The sequence below is a fragment of the Fukomys damarensis genome, unplaced genomic scaffold, assembly GCF_012274545.1.
Source record: "Fukomys damarensis isolate Sample0158 unplaced genomic scaffold, DMR_v1.0_HiC HiC_scaffold_24, whole genome shotgun sequence".
Classification (NCBI taxonomy): domain Eukaryota; kingdom Metazoa; phylum Chordata; class Mammalia; order Rodentia; family Bathyergidae; genus Fukomys; species Fukomys damarensis.
In genome coordinates this window covers 35,671,927-35,690,463 of record NW_022900936.1, presented here as the reverse complement: position 1 = coordinate 35,690,463, position 18,537 = coordinate 35,671,927, and the positions used below count along the sequence as shown (strand labels likewise).

Here is an 18,537-nt window from a genome sequence, read left to right as displayed (position 1 = left end):
TTTAACTTTATTTTCACCATAGCTGTTGTATTTAGCTATATACAGAGTACAATTAAATCCATCTAATTAAAATTTAAGTAAAATAGGGCCTGGGATTTAGCTCAGTGGTTCTGCTGCCTGCCTCGCAAGCACCAGGAGCCAAGTTTGATTCCTGGTACAATAAATAAATAAAATTAAAAATAAAATTAAGTAAAATATAAGTCTATTGGAAGCTTTTAAATATCAAATAAATTACATAGAGCAGAACTAGAGTGACATTATTTAATCATATAGCTTCCAAATAATTGATATTTGAAAAATCTATTTAAATTTTATATAAAAATAGGTAAATTATGAGTCAATGTTTTATAATAGTGAATGACAAAATACAGTTTTAGAGTTGAGGTAATATTAGCATAAGTATATTTTAATAAAGAAATTACTTTATAATTGAAAGTATTGAGCTTATGAAACTTTTCACTCATTACTTCCAAGAATATAATATTCATACATTATGATGCATTAGTAGCTACATTTGAAATACACACTTTACTTTTCTTATTCTAAAATTGATTCTCTCTGTAAATCTTGGGCATTTTTTCAGCATGCTTCATTATTTTCATTTTCCATGAAACAACTAAGTTCTGCGATGTGTAATTTTTATTAGTCCGATAATATAAATAGTGACTGATTAAGCCTACAGTCATTTCAGGTTGGGATGTCTTACTATGTTAGAAAAAAAAAAAATGGAAAAAAAATCACAGCTGGAAACCTTCCCAGAAACATCACTAGATGACAAAGTAAAAACCAGCCTTCCACAGACATTTAATAAAGATATGGTTCAGGGTTTTTCTATTTCTGAGATCATTTTCCCCATTAAGAAAAGAAAAAAAAAACAGTGGATTTTTACAGTTAAAACCTGCAATCAAAGCACAAAGAAGACAAAGTGAAAAGCTTTATTGCTCATTAAATGACTTACAGTGGTTTTCCTTTAGATTCACAAGTCAAAATTAAAGGCTGTCCTTCTTGTGGAAAAGGAGTGGATGGTATAATCTTAACTGATGGTGTATCTAGAAAAAAAGAATTAGAAAATTAATTAAACACACATAAATGATATATCAATAACTGAACATCACCTGTATGTTTAGAATTTCTTATATTTCTTGTAACTATATATTTATAATTGACTGCTTAGCTTTAATGAAATGAGCTATGTAATTTTTAAGAAGGTATCATTCTGTTCAGACAAATCTAACGAAAATATCTGAATATCTTAGAAGCACAACTAAAATCTGAATTTAAAAGTGAAATTGAAAAAAGTGCTTCAAATGAATATCAAGTATTTCATACAATTGTTTCCTCATCTATTTATAGATAGCTATGAATACTATTATTATGTACTGAATGCATATATGCATTTGAATAACAACAATTTCATCGTTGCAGGAGTACCAGGGAATCACAATAAGGAACCTACAATGAACTCAAGATCAACTATTGTGTCAGAAGCATTATTCTGACTGTGTTTGAAAATGCAGTAATGCAGCACTGAGCTCCTGCGGATTCCTTTTAAAGTACAGTGGGCAATCATTTCAAATAGCTATTTATAATATTACTAAAATTTAACATTTTGCTTTATAACCCACAACATAATTTTTGGAAAATTGTTTATTTCCATTTAATAAAATCATCCCTAGTGGAACAGGATTTAAAATATAAGACATTTACATTTAAAACTTGCATGCCATGTAATATTCTTTAATCACAAAAGTCTATATTTCATAGAAGAAATGGAAACTTAGATAAAAATCCCAGAACATATATATTTAATATTTCCTCTGTGTGTGTGTGTTTTATGTGTGGTACTGGGGATGGGACTCTGGGCCTTCCACATGCCAGGCAAGTGCTCTACCATTGAGTGACATGTGCATCCCACTCATTTATTTCTCCATTGGTCTTTGCTGGTCTTCGCATTATCTCACCGGTGCTTACTGGGAAAATTTCCTCCCCTCTTATCTCCATATTTTCTATCATGAACAAAATAGTCCTGAACCTGTTCATATCATCACAGTTATTCTCACACTTTCTTTAGTTTTAATGTAAGAATGGAACTGCTATGCCATTATGTGCACTCTCTGATATTGAAGTCATTTAAATAATTATCAGTAAATTATTTAATTTTAATCATTTAATTTTAATTACTTTTAAAGAAGTAAGATTCAGATTTTTTATGTATAAAATAATAAACTACAATCCTTTAAAATACCTAATATCACAACTTTAAATTGCTTACTGTTTCCTAGTTATACTTTCTCAATTCTTAAAGATTGAAACCATATTTAAGATAATAAAAATATTATTTTGATTACAAGAAAGTATTCAATATATATTATAAAAATAATTATAGTATAAATAACCCAGGAAGAAAAACTGGTTTGAAGAAATATGACACTTTTTTATTGTCTTACAACAGGAAAATATTAAATAATCTAAAATGCTTTTCTCAAATGTTTCATTAATTATCATTATATTTATGGAATCAATTATTGAGTAGATTATTATAGAATTGATTCTCCAAGTGGGGTAATCGTTAAAAGTGAAAAGACCAATAATAGTTTTACAAGGTAATGTGTTAGACAGAACTGTTCTAGTCAAACCGAAGCCTACAGTCTTCAAAACTTTAAACAAACTTACACATAGCAAAATTAATTTTACTCTATCCTATTATAAAACAAAGGTCTATTTATAGGGATAACTTTGGAGAAAATTAGAAAAGTGTGATTCTGAGAAAAACACTGGGTTGGCTTTTGAGTCTCTAATGGTTAATCTTGTCTGTTATCATGACTATGACTGGGGTAACCCAGATTTTTGGTCAATCATCATCCAATGTGTTTCTCTTCAAATGATTTAGGATGTGGTTATCACTTAAACTATTAGACTGAGTCAAGCAGATTCTTCTCCAAGGTGTGGTTGGCCTTTGTTTATTATTTATTTATCTCTGTTCCAGACCTAATGAGAATAAGAGTCTGACTTTACTCTAAGTAGGAAGAGAACTCTTCCTGCGTGTTGGCCTTTGAACTGGAACATCTGAAATTTTTAATGCCTTTGGGCTTGCTATAGTTTAAATCTAGAATGTTCTCCAAATGTTCATGTGTGAAAGGCTTGGTAGCCATCTTTGGCACTATTGGGAGGTGGTGGAAATTTTAGCAGGTAGAGCCTAATAGAAGAAAGTTGGGTCATTGGAGGTACACCCTTGGAAGGGAAGTTGATACCCTGGACCCTCCTGCTCCTTCTCTTTGCTTCTTCACTGTCCTGAAGTGAACAGGCCTTCTCTGCCATACACTCTTGCTATGATGCACTGTGTCACCACATCAAGGCCTAAAGCAATGGATCAACTATACCTAAAAGTGTGAGCCAAAACAAGTATTTTCCCATATTAAATTCATTATCTTAGGTACTTTTTCTACAGTGAGAACTGAGTTATCAGAACTAGAATTTCCTGGATCTTCAGTCAGCAGACCTAAGGGCTGTCCCCGAAACAACAATCCTTTCTTCTCCAGTTGTCAGAATCAGGATGGCACCAAACTAGTCTCTCTTTTGAGTCTGACCTGCTGACTTACTGCAGAAGAGAGGCCAGCCCCCATAATGTGAAAAGATTCTTACAATAAATCAAGAATGGAGGGGGCTGGGCATTTAGCTCAGCAGTTTGATGGCCTGTCTTGCAAGCGCAAAGACCGGAGTTCAACCCCAGTACAAAAAAAAAAAAAAAATTTGGAGGGAGGTTTATGAAAAGGGAAGGAACAAAACTGAAAGGCGTTCTATACATGTACCAACTATCCATGATAAATGTAAAAAATGTATTGCAAAAATATGTAATAATAAAAATAAAATTCATAAAATCACATTTATAGATATGTAGATCAAAATTCTAATATTATATATATTTATAATAATATTATTTAGTTTTTTCACTGAAAAACAAAAAAAGCCCATGTATGAGCAGATTATACTTTGAGTAACTCAAGTCTAATTGTGATATGAAAATGACTGACTGTGTACATCATATATTTCAGTTATATAATTTGATCAGCAAAGGAGAGGAGTATTTATGGAATATTTATAAATTCTTATCAGGGTTTGTTTAAGGATTACTCCTGGATTAAAGGTGGGAAGTCTTATTTCTCTGGAAATTCTGCCATACTTAGAATGTAGGTATGCTGTGTGAAAAATGATATGGCAGATTTTCATATATCCCACTAAGCTAAATTATACAGTGCTCAAGAGTTCTGAAGTTCCTTGTGACACCAGTGAGTCAATGTCTGCTCAGGGTGACTCAGAAGGTGACTCAGTAAGTGAAAAACTGTTAATCCTGAGGAGCTGGAATATCTTGAAGGCAGGATGTTTTGCAAACTCTCCCAGAAATTGGTCTCACAGGGAAAGCAAGGAAGCTCCCAAGGGGACAATCAAATAAATGTTAATGATTTAGCCAAACTCTAACCATGACTTGCTTGCCTGCCTTCCTACCTAAAGCAAACATCTGTGCTCAGCAGTACTTTATGACTGTTGGTTTTCAATAAACCTGATGATTCAATTCAGTGTGGGTCTTAATTCCACTCTGGTGAAGTCCCCTGGTCCCAGGTAAAGACATTTTCTTACTTTCACATCTTCATTTGTCTCTCTAAGAGGGTTTGCTGGTCTGAATCTGGTAGAGATGTACTACAAAACTAGAAGACATAATATGATCTGATTCTCATGCCTCTGCTACTTTTGTTTAAGTAGTGTATCAGAGTTGGAAAATTTTAAATATATGATCACTTGAAATATGATTCAGTTTTTGTTGACATTTGTTGTAAGAATTTTAATATAAGCAAATTGCAAAACAGATGATATACTTGGCATATATTTCTATGTATTTCTACCTGGCAGAATATCCCCAATAAACTCTAAGTGACCCAAACTATAAATGCATGATATAATAGTCACATATTTGAGTGCAGAATTGTTCAAAATATTGATTAGCTTCTCTTCGTAAAAATTATTTTTCCACATATATAAAGGAACAAAAAAGTAAGCAAATGTAACATGTCACCTTGCCTTGGAGCCAAATCAGTATGGATTGAAACCTCTACAAAGTGTGAGCTGAAATAAACCTTTCATCATTTAAATTTGGGCATTGTTTTGTCTCAGTAATGCGAAAAGAAACTAAGCCACTAACCAATTAATTGAACAGAGGAAAATGTATTACAAGGGAGCTTAATTATATGAGGCTCCTATTTGCTGTGCACTTGGAGATCTCAAAAATGTGGCATATTCAGTAAACTTAAGATGAACTGAAGGTCCCCAAATTTCCCTTTATCTGTCCACACTTTAGCAATCTCAGATTTATAGATACAACTAGCGTCCATCCAGCTAATACAACAGGTGTCCTCTGTTCACTTGCTGTTTTATTATGGCTCCAAAATCACACTTTCTATATATTTTACCAAATAGAAAATAGTCTCTGTTGTGTATTCCGTGTCCTAAGTCTTACTAACAATATTGTTTTCTCAAAGCATGAATGTGTTCAATTTCATTTATTAATTTAAACTTTATATTTTAATCTTTGCTCTTAGGATAAAAAGAAAAATAATTAATTCATTTAAGTCCTACATGATCTGGATCCTTTTTTTTTTCTTGTCATCTAATTATTGATTTCATTCTTCAAATTTCAACAATTTTTTTCTGGTCTTTTAATGAATATATTCCACTGTGCCTTAAAACAGTTGTCAGAAATGCTCCACTGTGAAAGCAACTTTTCTTTATTTAACTCTAATATATCTTTACTTTGGTAAAGTAACGTAGTGGGGGACCTCAATATCCTATTGGCACAAATAGACATATCATCTAGACAAAAAGTCACCAAAAAATACTAGAACTGAACCAAGCTTTTGAACAAACTGACTTAATAGGTGTCTACAGATTGTTCCACCCTACAAAATCAGAACATGTATTCTTTTTTGGCTGCACATGAAACATTCTCCAAATAGATCACATAGTAGCTCATAGAATGTGTTTAAGTAAATGTAAAGGAATTAATGTTATCCCAGGTATGTTATCAGACCATAGTACAATTAAACTGCAGTTCAATAGATAAAAAACTGTAAGAACTTCACAAACACATGGAAATTGAACTACACTCTCCTGATCAACCAATGTATCACAGCAGAAATTAACGAAGCAATCAGACAGTTTTTACAATTTAATGATAATGCCAGTACAATATACAGGAATCTATGGGGCACAATGAAAGCAGTTTTACATGGGAAATATGTAGTAGTGAATGCCCGCACTAGGAAAACAGAGCAAGCTCAAATAAACAATCTAATGATGAATCTTAAGCTCCTGGAAAAAGAAGAGCAAGACAAACCCAAAGCTCATACAAGGGAGGAAATTATAAAGATCAGAGCAGAAATCAATGCAATGGAGACTAAGAGGACAATATAAAAATATCAATGAATGAAAGAGTTGGTTTTTCAAAATAATAAATAAAATCAATAAACCCTTAGTCAACCTTATCAAAAAAGGAAAGAAAAGGCTCAAATTCTTGCAATTAGGAATAAAAAAGTTCCAGTCACAACAGATCTATCAGAAATCCACAGGATCTCTTATTTTGAGAACCTGTACTCTAATAAAATTGAGAACATAGAAGAAATGAACAGATTTCTAGATACGTATGAATTACCAAAGTTGAATGAATAAGATCTAAAAATTCTAAGTACCCAAATTGCAATCAGTGAAATTGAAAATGTAATTAAAAATTTATCAACAAAGAAAAACCCAGGTCCTGATGGATTCACTGCTGAATTCCACAAGACATTTAGAGAACAACTATTGCCACTACTTTTTAAAATTTTCAGTGAAATTTAAAGGGAAGCAATATTTCCAAATTTATCCCTAGAAGCTTTCCTTTGATTCCCAAATCATAGAATGACACAACCAAAAAAGAGAACTATCGGTCAATTTCCCTAATGAACACAGATGCAAAATCCTAAATAAAAGACTGGCAAACTGAATACAGAGGGTCATCAAGAAGGTTATATATCCTGACCAAATCTGATTTATCTCAAGGATGCCAGGATGGTTCAACATGCATGAATTGATAAATGTAATACACTTTATTAATAGAGTCAAGGACAAAAACCATATGATCATCTCAATAGATGCACAAAAAGCATTTAACAAAGTTTAGCACCCATTCATGATAAAAACCCTGCAGAAAATTGGAAAAGATGGTTTTTTTGGGGGGTGTTTTTGTTTTTGTTTTGTTTTGGTACCAGGGATCAAACCCGGGACCTTGTATTTGCAAGGCAGATAGCAGAACCACTAAACCAAATTCCTGGCCCAAGATGGTCTTTAACTTAACTTGGTAATGGCTATACTTGAAAAACAAACCACCAGTGTCATACTAAAAGGTCAAGAACTGAAAACCTTCACACTAAAATCAGGAACAAGACAAGGATGTCTACTTGTGTTCAGTATAGTTTTAGAAACATTAGCTGCAGCAATTAGAAAAGAGAAAGAAATAAAAGATATAAAGATAGGAAAGGAAGAATTTAAACTATAATTTTTTTGCTGATGATATGATACTCTATATAGAAGACCCCCAAAATCTCCACCAAATGACTTCTAGACTTAATTGACAGATTCAGTAGAGTAGCTAGACACAAGGTGAATACACAAAAATCAATAGCTTTCCTGTATCTTTCACTAAACTGAAATTCAAGAGGATTAAAGATATAAATATTAAAACAAAAACACCAAACTTTCTGGAAGATGAATTAAGTAGAACTTTTGAACATATGGGTGTAGGAAAAGACTTTATGAACAAATCCTCAGCAGCACGGAAATTAGCACAAAAAAAAATCAGCTAGGATCGCATTTTTTAAAAAAGTTTCTGTACTGACAGAGAAATCACCAACAGAGCTGAGACAACCCACAATGTGTGAAAAAGGCCTTATCAGCTGTTCTTCAGACAAAGATAGCTATCTAGAATATATAAAGAATTTAAAAAATCAGACGCCCCAAACATAAGACCCAATTCAAAAATGGGCATCTGAAATGAACAGACATTTCTCAGCCAACGAAGTAAAAGCAGCAAATAAACATATGAAAAAATATTCAACATCACTGGTCATTCAAGAGATGCAGATGAAAACAACAATGAGATTCCATCTCATTCCAGTTAAGAATGGCTGCTATCAAGAAATCTACCAATAACAAGAGCTGTCAGGATTGTGGGGAAACAGGAACCCTTCTTCATTGTTGGTGGGAGTGCAGACTGGTGCAACCACTGTGGAAATCAATATGGAGACACCTCAAAGAACTAGGATTAGAAGTCTCCTTTGTCTCAGCCATTCCTCTGCTGAGTATCTTCCCAAAGGAATTTAAAAAATCAGATCACAGCAATATATGGTCACTCTTATTTATAGCGGAACAGTTTATAAAAACTAAAATTTGCAAACAGCCCAATTGCCCATCAACTGGAGACTGAATAAATAAGATATTTTTTTCAGCTTTAATTGAGTTTATTGGTACATTTTAGGGACACAGTACAGTTACATTCATTGTTGGGATCTTGTACCTCTACATGACAAGTCTTGATTCTCATTTTTCCCCTTACCAGATTTTTTTAATAAATGCAGTACCACTCAAACATAAAAAGTGGGAAATTAGTTATTTAGAGGTGAATGGATGCACACTGAGGCAATACTCATAAGTGATATAAATAGGACACATGTGTAAACATCAAATGTTTCTCTAGTGTGAGAAACTAAAAGTGTAGATAAGGACTAAAAGGTATAAAGATAATATGAAATGGGAAGAAAAGGGACAGAGAGAAAGAGAAGAAGGAGGGGTAGGGAAAAGGAAAGAAAAGAATGGAATTAATACAAGAAAATGAAAAATAATGTAAACAAAGTCTTTGTACATAGGGAGGGAGGGGTTGAAGGAAGGACTGGAAAAATAAGAACCAAGATTGATTATGTAAAGGTATACATTTCCTACAATGAAATATTTTATGCATTAAATGTACCAATAAAATTAATTTTAAAATAAAGAAAAGTAAATATCCTCTTTAATAGAATTGCCTTTTATTATAGGTTGACTACATTTATATAGCACTGGAGTGTGGAGAGACTGGAAAAAGAAGATGTTTTTCTATAAAATGGAGAACTACTCAGCCATAAATATGAGAAACTAGAGACATTTATAGCTGAGTGGATGCACACTGAGGCCATACCCTTATGAGAAATTAAGAAGTCACACAAGTGTAAATACCAAATAGTTTCTCTGGTGTGAAAAACTTAAAGTTTAATTAAGGATCAAAAGGTATAATTGATATTGTGTAGTAGGAAGAAAATGTCTAAGGGAGTAAAGGAAATGGGAGGGGTAGCAAAAGGTAAAAAGGGAAAAGGAAAAATATGTCAAAAGGAAAACATGGAAACAATATCTTTGTAAACGAGGAAGGGTGGAGGGGGTGAAGGAAGGGCTGGGGAATGGGGAAAATAAGAACCAAGATAAGTCACATAAAGGTACAAGATCCCAATGATGAATGTAACTGTACTGTATATCTAAAATGAACCTATAAACTTAATAAAAATAAGTGAATAAATAAAAGAAATGATCTATTAATCTTCCATTTTTCAGGTACGTTTCCTAACATTTTCTTTCAGCCTTACGTGTTTTTATGTCACTGTAGCCTCAGTGTCTTGTATGGTGCTTATGCAAAATAAATAATTACTAAATGAATGGTGATAAAGCCAGGTGTGGTGGCTCACATCTGTAATCTCAGCACTCAGGAGGCTGAGGCAGGAGGATCGCTATGAGTTCAAGACCAGCCTGGGCTACATAGTGAGTTTCAGGTCAGTCTCAACTACATAGTAAGAACCTGTCTCAAAAAACAAAACAACCCCCCCAAAAAATGGTGACAAAATTTCTAATATTTTTTTATCAATTCAGCAAACTGTTCAGAAACATGCTTAATTGAAATTGTTTTGGAGCCTGCTACATGAATAATTACACTTAAATATTCATGCTATACACCTTACATTAATTTCTTTCTTATATTAATTTTTAACCTTAGCTTATATTTGCATTAATCAAATGCATATTGCCAAATATTTTCCGATTTCAAATTTTCAAATTATTAGATAAAAACTTTCATAATTTTTAAAATAGCAACCTCTTTATTTTTATTTATTTATTTATTTATTTATTTATTGAGATGCTGGGGATTGAACCCAACATCTTCACACCGAACTATATCTCCAGCTCCACTTTTAATTAATTAATTAATCAACTATAATTATTTTGGTACAAGATCTCTATAAATTGCCCACACGGGACCTGAACTTGTGATCTTCCTGCCTCAGCTTCCTAGTGCTAGCCTTACAACTGTGTGCAGTTTCTTAGTGCAAGCACCACATATATAAACTCTTTTTATGTCATTGTATAGTTTTGGAGGAAGAGAAAGTATCCAGTCATAAAAAGATATATTTAATTATTAAGCCAGAGATTTTATATCCATAAAATGTCAAACTAGCTCTGTAAACACTCTATGTTAGTGATGCATACAAAGTGACATTTTGAATTCACCAAGTACTGTATTACCTCAAATTTGACTCTGAATTTGTTATACATTTAATAAGTGCTTCCTGGAAAATTTGCTGTTCACATGCAGACGTTTCACTCTAGATTGATGTATCTCACCCTATACAAAACGGAAATCAAAATGGACTAATGATCTAAGTGTTAAAAACAGAAATAAACTACTGGATGATAAACTAGGTAAAACCCTTGAAGATATGGGTGCAGGCAATGAATTTTTGTTCAGAATCCCAATGGTACAATAAATAGTGCTAAGAATCAACAAACAGGACTATGTCAAATAAAAAGCTTCTATACCACAAAGAAAATAACAAAGTGAAGAGAGAACATATAGACTGGGGAAATTTTGCCATCTATTCTTTGGATAGAGGAATAACAACTAGAATATAAGAAGAGCTCAAAAAATTAGACCTCTCAAGACTGAATAATAAATGGGTAAGTAAAATGAAAAAAGAAGTACAAGTGGACAAGAAATACTTGAACTTGCTATGTTTAAGATCTGTTTATTGGCAGTATGAATAAGTATCTATATTACTCTCTGTTTCACAAAGAAATAAAAGGGAAAGACAAAAATTTGCAGTAGATAAGATAAGACATATTTATTCATTCCCAAATATTATTTTAGTACTTACTAGCATCCACATAAAATATGCAGATTCTAGGAAAAGTATTCTTTTCTCTAAAGAGTTTGTAAGAAATAATATTCTTTAAAAATCTGTCTTCAACCTTTTTAAATATAAAAATAGTTTTCCTCAAGTATTTTTCTTTTAGGAAGTAATTTAGGAAGTAAGGACAACTCATGTCCTATTTGACTGATTTAAGGTTAGATTTAAAGATAATGATCTAGTGGAATGGATTTTCTGTGTTTTTAAAGAAATATTTTGGAAAAGAAAAGATCTGTGATGATGCTACCATTAAGTCACCTAACTGACATTCTTACAAGCATGGCTTTCAAAGTATTTCGTGTCTGTGCTTTAAAAACATCTATTTGGGCTGGGGATTTAACTCAGCAATTTGGTTGCCTGCCTTGCAAGCACAAGGACCTGAGTTCAATCTCCGGTACAAAAAAATAAATAAATAAAAATGAAATCATCTATTCATCACTAAAGTTTTTGTAAGAAAATTTTAAAAATCTTTAAATCAAATGTTTTACCAATGCAAGTTCTATTTTTTTTCCTTCTGTACTTAACAAAATATAACAAGATTTAAAGGTAATATTTAACCTATATAAAGGTAATATTTAACCTGTTATGGATAATGGGCAAACTGTCAAATAAGAGAAACTACCAAAATTAACACCTAATATTAGCTTATTATGTCATTCCTTATGATGTAATATAGCAGCTAAGCAAAAATGACATGATGAAAAACAGTAGCCCACTGCATTGTTCATAGTATTACATAGTCTTTGGTTGAAAATAAAATATTATTTGGATAATAATTACTTTCCTACAAATTTATTTCATGTAAATACTCTGAAATGATTAATTCATTTTACAAATTTTTATATCTTTACTAACACAAAATACATTGATGGTAGGCATTTGTATTCACTATTTCAATAAATGGTAACATTATATTATAGCATTATCCAATGTAAATATTCATGCTGTAAAGACTTTAAAATTAAGCAGTTAGCTTTCATAAAAGGTGCTACTACAAGCTTAGTGAACTCTTAATAATGCAAAGTAATCCAAGAAGAGATTATTTCTGTCTTGTTCATTTGTGTATCCTCTGTGGCTGGAATAATTGCTGACATCAAGTAAATATTTGTTGAATGGATAAATAAGGGTCTTTCATAATTTTTCCAACTAGTAGGGACACTAGTAAGCTATAAATAAAATCCACTTTTCAGGGCCAGAATTTAGCTCAGTGGCACTGCGCATGCCTTGAGAGCGGAAGGTCTGAATGAAATGCCCAGTATCTCAAAATGAATAAATAATTTAAATTTAAAAATCCACTTTTCAGAGTTATTTTTCTAATAATATAAACACCTATCAATAATTGGCAAATATTGCTCATTTATGTAAATGTTCCTTGTGCATTAACTCAAAGGTTTCGATAATGCTCAAGTGTGTTATTTTGTACTATCCTTTGCATCCTCTAGGGTTATTTGAAATCAACTCTTTCTCTATCTGCTTGAAATAGAACTGAGCTTGATTCGCTTTTTTTGGTATGTAATCTCCGCATTTTAAACCTTCATGTCATTTCTGCACAATTCTGTACATAAATTAGAACTTTCTCTCTCCTTTTCCCTCTCTCCTTTACCTCCTCCTCTCTTCTTTCTTTCTCATAGCTCCCTCTCAGATCTTTCCTTTTTCATTCTTCTAAAACATATTTCCCTCTTTCACAGCACTATATTCTTTGTCTCCACATATTCTTCTTATTCATCATAGCAAAAATATAGTTCCACGGAAAATTTTTGTGAAGGGAAATTTGGAAATGTTTTGAGTAAACAGTGGACCTTCAAATTTACAGTGGTTATGTTCCTAAAATACCCACACATTGTGAAAAATGCCCATTTGTATATTTCAAACACTAAATATACTATTTCCGCAGTTATGTAATTCAATTTAATAAATACTATATTACTAACGCATAGCTAGCTACAAGTGTTACAGCAACCTGTTAGGTTGGTGGAATGCGGGTTCATCTGGTTACAGAGCAGCAGCCAATCAGCAACAAGGAGAACCGAATAACTCTCTCACATTGGCTACTTGCAACCTGCTGCAAAAAAAAAAAAAAAAAAAAAAAAAAAAAAAAAAAAAAAAAAAAAGAAAAAGAAAAAGAAAAAGTGCAGAAGATATTTATGGTTTTCCCGAAGTAGTGGAGGTTTCCGTGAACAATTATTATCTTAGTTACATTCTAAGGAAAAATCTGGGAATGACTGAGGCCACAAATTCAGAGCTGCAATTTCCTTTAGGTATACTTGTTACAGACTAAAGTTTGTGAATCTTTGCAATTCTATACAACTAAAGAGTCAATATAACACCTTTCTAAAAGTCCCTTCGTATATATATTAATTTTAAAGAAAAATCATGCAGCTTTGCGCCATTGTGAAGCTGCGTTTTAGTTTACACTAAAATACTTATTCTCACCTATTACAGTATGCTGAAAGGCTATTTTTCTGCATACATTTTGTGTACTGAAATGACAGGGATAGGTAAAAGGATTCCAAGTGTTATCTAATTGGTAGAGGCCAGGAATGTTTTTTTTTTTTTTTTTTTTTTTTTGGTACAGAGGATAGGAACTCAGAACCTTGACTTGTGAGGCAGGAGGGGTGCCACTGAGCTAATTTCCCAGCCCCTGAATTTCCTAAAATGCACAGGATACCTCCAAAACCCAACAAATAATTATGTGGCTCAAAATAGTGATAAGACTTTAAAATACTGTATTTACATTTACTGTATTTATTAGCTTTATATGTTTTCCTTCTTATTACAAAATAAGAATCGGTAGAAAACTGTTCAATTGTGAGCATTGATATGAAATATTTGTTCTACTCTCATATTACTCTTTATTCCTGAAATGAAATAAGTGCTTAATAATTTGAGTAAGGTCATTATGTCTCCTGAAAGGAAAAGTTATAAATCAAATGTGATTCATACCTCAAGTTCGACCACTGTCTCCTAGGCACAGAAGACTGATACACCAACAGTTAGCCAGAACAAACTCCATTGGAGGACAATTTGATATCTATTGCCCTTGTGTAAAATTGCTCTTTTTCTAAAATGTCTGAATTATTTTTCCCTTTGGTAATTTCTGAGAAAAACCAAGCTCTCATTTTCCCATTTAATTCAGATTTCTTTTCCGAATTCTCTCTCTCTCTCTTATTTATTTATTTATTTTTTTTTTTTATGGTACCGGGGATCAAATTCAGATCCTTGAGCTTGCAAGGCAAGTGGTAGATCCACTGAGCTAAATCACCGGCCCCAGAATTCTCAAAAATACCATGTACTTTCAGCGTCACTAGTGTGAAAAATTCCTTTCAAGCTTAGTAAATATTACTTTTATGACAATCATTTATTAGGAAAATAACTATAGATTACTATTTGTAAGGTTGAACTCTACCACTATACAAGTGCTAGACATTCACAAAAATTGAAACCTAAAGGAATTGATTCATAGTTTTTAAATGATCATATATAGCTCAAAATAATTGAAAATTCAAAACTGCGGGCACTACTGTCCTTGGAAGACGTACCTTGGCCATTGCTGGAAAAGAGATTGTACATTTCTGACAGAAACAAAGAAGATTACCAAGGGAAATTGCATTTAAAAATTCAGAAAATATACAATATACAATATTACAATATTGGTAGAGAGAAGGAAACTTAAGGTATTCAAGGTAAAAGGAAGATGAAAAAAGATTAGTGTAGAGAAAAATAATGAGCTATAATAAGGCAGCTAGCAATTGTGTAAGTTGCACTCTGAAAAAGAATAGGAGAACAACATTTAGGGACCCATATTTTCAAAATATTGGATGTAAGCCTGGAGAGTCTGGACATTATGGCAGAGGCAACCAAAAGAAATGTTCATGAGTCTTTCTGGGGCCAGGAGCAGAATGCTATGGTTTATATATGGCTTTTGCTCTAAAGCCTGGTGCATTCAAAGGTATATTTGAAAAGTCATTTTATTATGGTGGTTTTATACACCTTAAAAACGGGGCCTGGTCAGAAGAGGGCAATAAGGGGAGAGAGACCTGGAAAGGTTGAGCTCTTTTCCTGGTTCCATCTCTCCCTTCTCTCTGCTTCCTGGATGTCATGAGACGACCAGCTTTTCTCCAGTCGGGCCTTTCCATCATGCTACCCACCATGAAAGGATTGAAAGTTGTATAAACGGAGCCAAAATAAACCTCTCTTTCTTTAAATGGCTGATGCCAAGTATTATATAAACAAGACAGAAGCCTATGTGAAAAGAAGACTTCCTTTGAAAATCAACTACATTCTAAAAAAGGAAAAACTACGGAGCCAACTAATCAACAGTCGTGACGAGTTTAGAGGGAAGTAAAGGCAGATGAAGAGGTGGAGCACAGGGACTTTGGAAGCAGTGAAACCATTTTGTGTAATATTTGTTTCTCTTTGTCACCTACAGCAAAAGACAAAGAAACACACTACTGGGCTACATGGTAAATAATAACAGCACTTTTCCCCTCGTATATTGAAAATGAAATAATATGTAAGATATTGATTGATTATAGCAGCTTCCTAAACATTTGCTATTAAAAATTCTGTGTGTGAGTGTATGTGTGTATTATAATTCATTCAGAAAGAAGAATTAGAATAATTCAAAAACATTTTGACACCATATCTCTAGGTATTTTCAAAAAAGAATACAGCTTATAAATATTAAACAGATTTATAAATACTAATTATTATTCTTAAGGTTATTTTAATATAACATGCTTATTGTTTAATATTAGTGGTTACTAGCCATTTCTGCCTTGCACTCTTTTCCAATTTTTAATTCTCTATTAAACTGGATTAAAAGAAATTGAAAAAGATACATTAGCATCTGTAACATACATGGATTCTATAATTTTTGTGCTATTTTCCTACTTCTATTACATTAATTTTCATGCTAAAATAATTTATAACTTTTATGACTTTTCTTAGAAAAAGTTTAGACTACCTAATATTATTTTAAGCTTTCACTATTTTTAAATTTTATATTCTTAAATAGAAACACTTCTTTGATATTTAAAAACACAAAAATTGTTCATTACTATTTATAATGCAAAAACATTACACTAACATTCGAAACCTGAAATTCAGATAGGATAAAATATTTGATTTTCCAATTAATTTCAATTATTTACTATTACATGGACTATATTGTTTATAGAAGGAATATTTATCTAATGAACCTAATGTAGTCATAATACTTACTGTGGGTAATATACTAATAAATGTATCTTTACTGAAAATGTTTAAAGACCTGTTTCATTTTCTATTAGAAGTCTCACTCTAAGCTACTTTTATTACTATAATGAAATGTAATTTTTGCTCAGAGGCATGGGTTACCTCATAATTCTTGTATATATGCCCATTCATGAGTTTTTTTGAACTATTTTGGGCCCAATTAAAATCCTTCTATTGGGATTCCTGGGAGTAAATTGGCATTTTGATAATCAAAAGAACATTTTATTTTAATTTCTAAAATTTAATATAAACGTTGCTTTCATTTCGGCTTTCTGTATCTTTTTATATTCTGTGACTATCAACAGTAGGTAGATTGTAGTAGACAAGATAATTGGGTAATAAACATTTCACAAATGAGATCCCAGATGAGTGAGTTGTTATTTTAAAATGCTACTGGGAAAATGCCCATTTATGTCTAATAAACCTATGTAGCCTGAAACCTTTAATCAAGTGTTTTCTGTACTAAATAGGTAAGTAGTGGAAGCACAGTTGGTAAAGTTAACAAGATAATTTATAATATAATTAACTGGGCTGGACAGTATACAGTATGTGGGATGGGTTGGGTAGATAGGGACTTTTTTTTCAATTAGCAGATAGGAAACGTAGCCACAAGTTACAATGAATAAATAGATATCTGACATATTTAAAAGTATTTGTTGTGGATTCTAGATACCCACAGTGTAAAAGAAGATATAAAAACAGAAGTAGGAAACTCCAAACTTACCTATATACTATTTCTTCTATAATAATCATAATTTTACTTCTAAATCTATTTTATTGAAAAAAATAACCTGAAAGTAGAACTGATTAAGTACAGTAGATGGTCCAAAAAAGTATAAAAACAAGTATAGCCATGAATTAAGATTCTGTATTCACAAAGCAACTCTGTAAAAGAGAGGAAAAACAATAAAGATTGTGTACAACAGTACTTATTTTAAAGTGTAAAATATTAAGAGAAAATGGGTTAAATTTGGTATTTATTAATCTGTTAACTAGAATAGATATATAACCACCAGGCGCTATATAGAGGTCAAGACCAAAACTTGTTCATTTAACTCCTTATAAAGATGTAGTTTTAGTAAAAGAAATGATCCCACAAGTTTTTTGTAACGTTTAATATACATTATGCATTTTTATTTTCATCCAGCATTGAAATAATTGACCTCATTTAAATACACAATTCTATTTGTGGCTTCCTCCCTTCTCCTTCCCCCCCCCCGGTCCTTCATTATTCTCGAATTGTATTTGTGTGCTTATATGCATGGTCTCCTCTATGAGCTAATTTAACAACGTGTATAGTACTTAATATTTTTACATATTAATGATACACATGAATGAACATTCATTTTGATAGGCAAAATGGGCTATGCTTAAATATAAATAACAAATATTAATGATAAGAGAAGACTACACGTTTGATGAATATAGAATATTTGATAAAATATAGAAAACTTTAAGATTCCCTTTTTTTAAAGTCAAGGCTTTTAATTTTGATATTTGTAGTTCAATGCTACAGTTGAAAAGTGTTTTCTTAGCAAAAAATACAAAAAAATTATTCTGACATATCTTATTTAGCTGTCTGTTTTATTTTCATTTTCAAGGAGTTGATTTTACTGTACTTTTTGTCAATGTCACTTTCAAAAATTGAATACTTAGTTATTTTTGTCTTTTCTATATTCTGTGCATAGTTGTATCATTTAGTACAGATACATTATCCCTACTGAGAATGAAATAAAATGTGACTCATACAATCTGTTCCTCTAAAAATTAAATCAGACAAATAAAAGTTTTTGTTTCTAAGACATCTTTGTCAAAATAAGAAGATAAATGCATTTTCATCTATTAAAAAAGAGTGGCTTTTTTTCCTGCTGTTCAGTTGCAAATTATTCTCTTACCTATTATGTGAATGTGAAAGCATTTGTTGTTCACAGCAAAATTCTGCTTTAGTTTCTTGAGTCTCAATTTTTAAAGAAACTCTCTTCCTAAAGTGGCA

At 31.9% G+C, this 18,537-nt stretch overlaps 1 protein-coding gene across 1 annotated transcript in view; it reads right to left on the bottom strand.

Annotated features, from left to right (window-relative positions):
* Window positions 1-18,537, bottom strand: part of Cadm2 (cell adhesion molecule 2) — a 241,785-nt gene that overhangs the window by 111,080 nt on the left and 112,168 nt on the right. Inside the window, exon 6 of the mRNA XM_010602876.3 lies at window positions 959-1,049. Within this exon, the coding sequence (XP_010601178.1) occupies window positions 959-1,049 (91 nt within the window). The remainder of the gene's footprint in view (window positions 1-958; window positions 1,050-18,537) is intronic.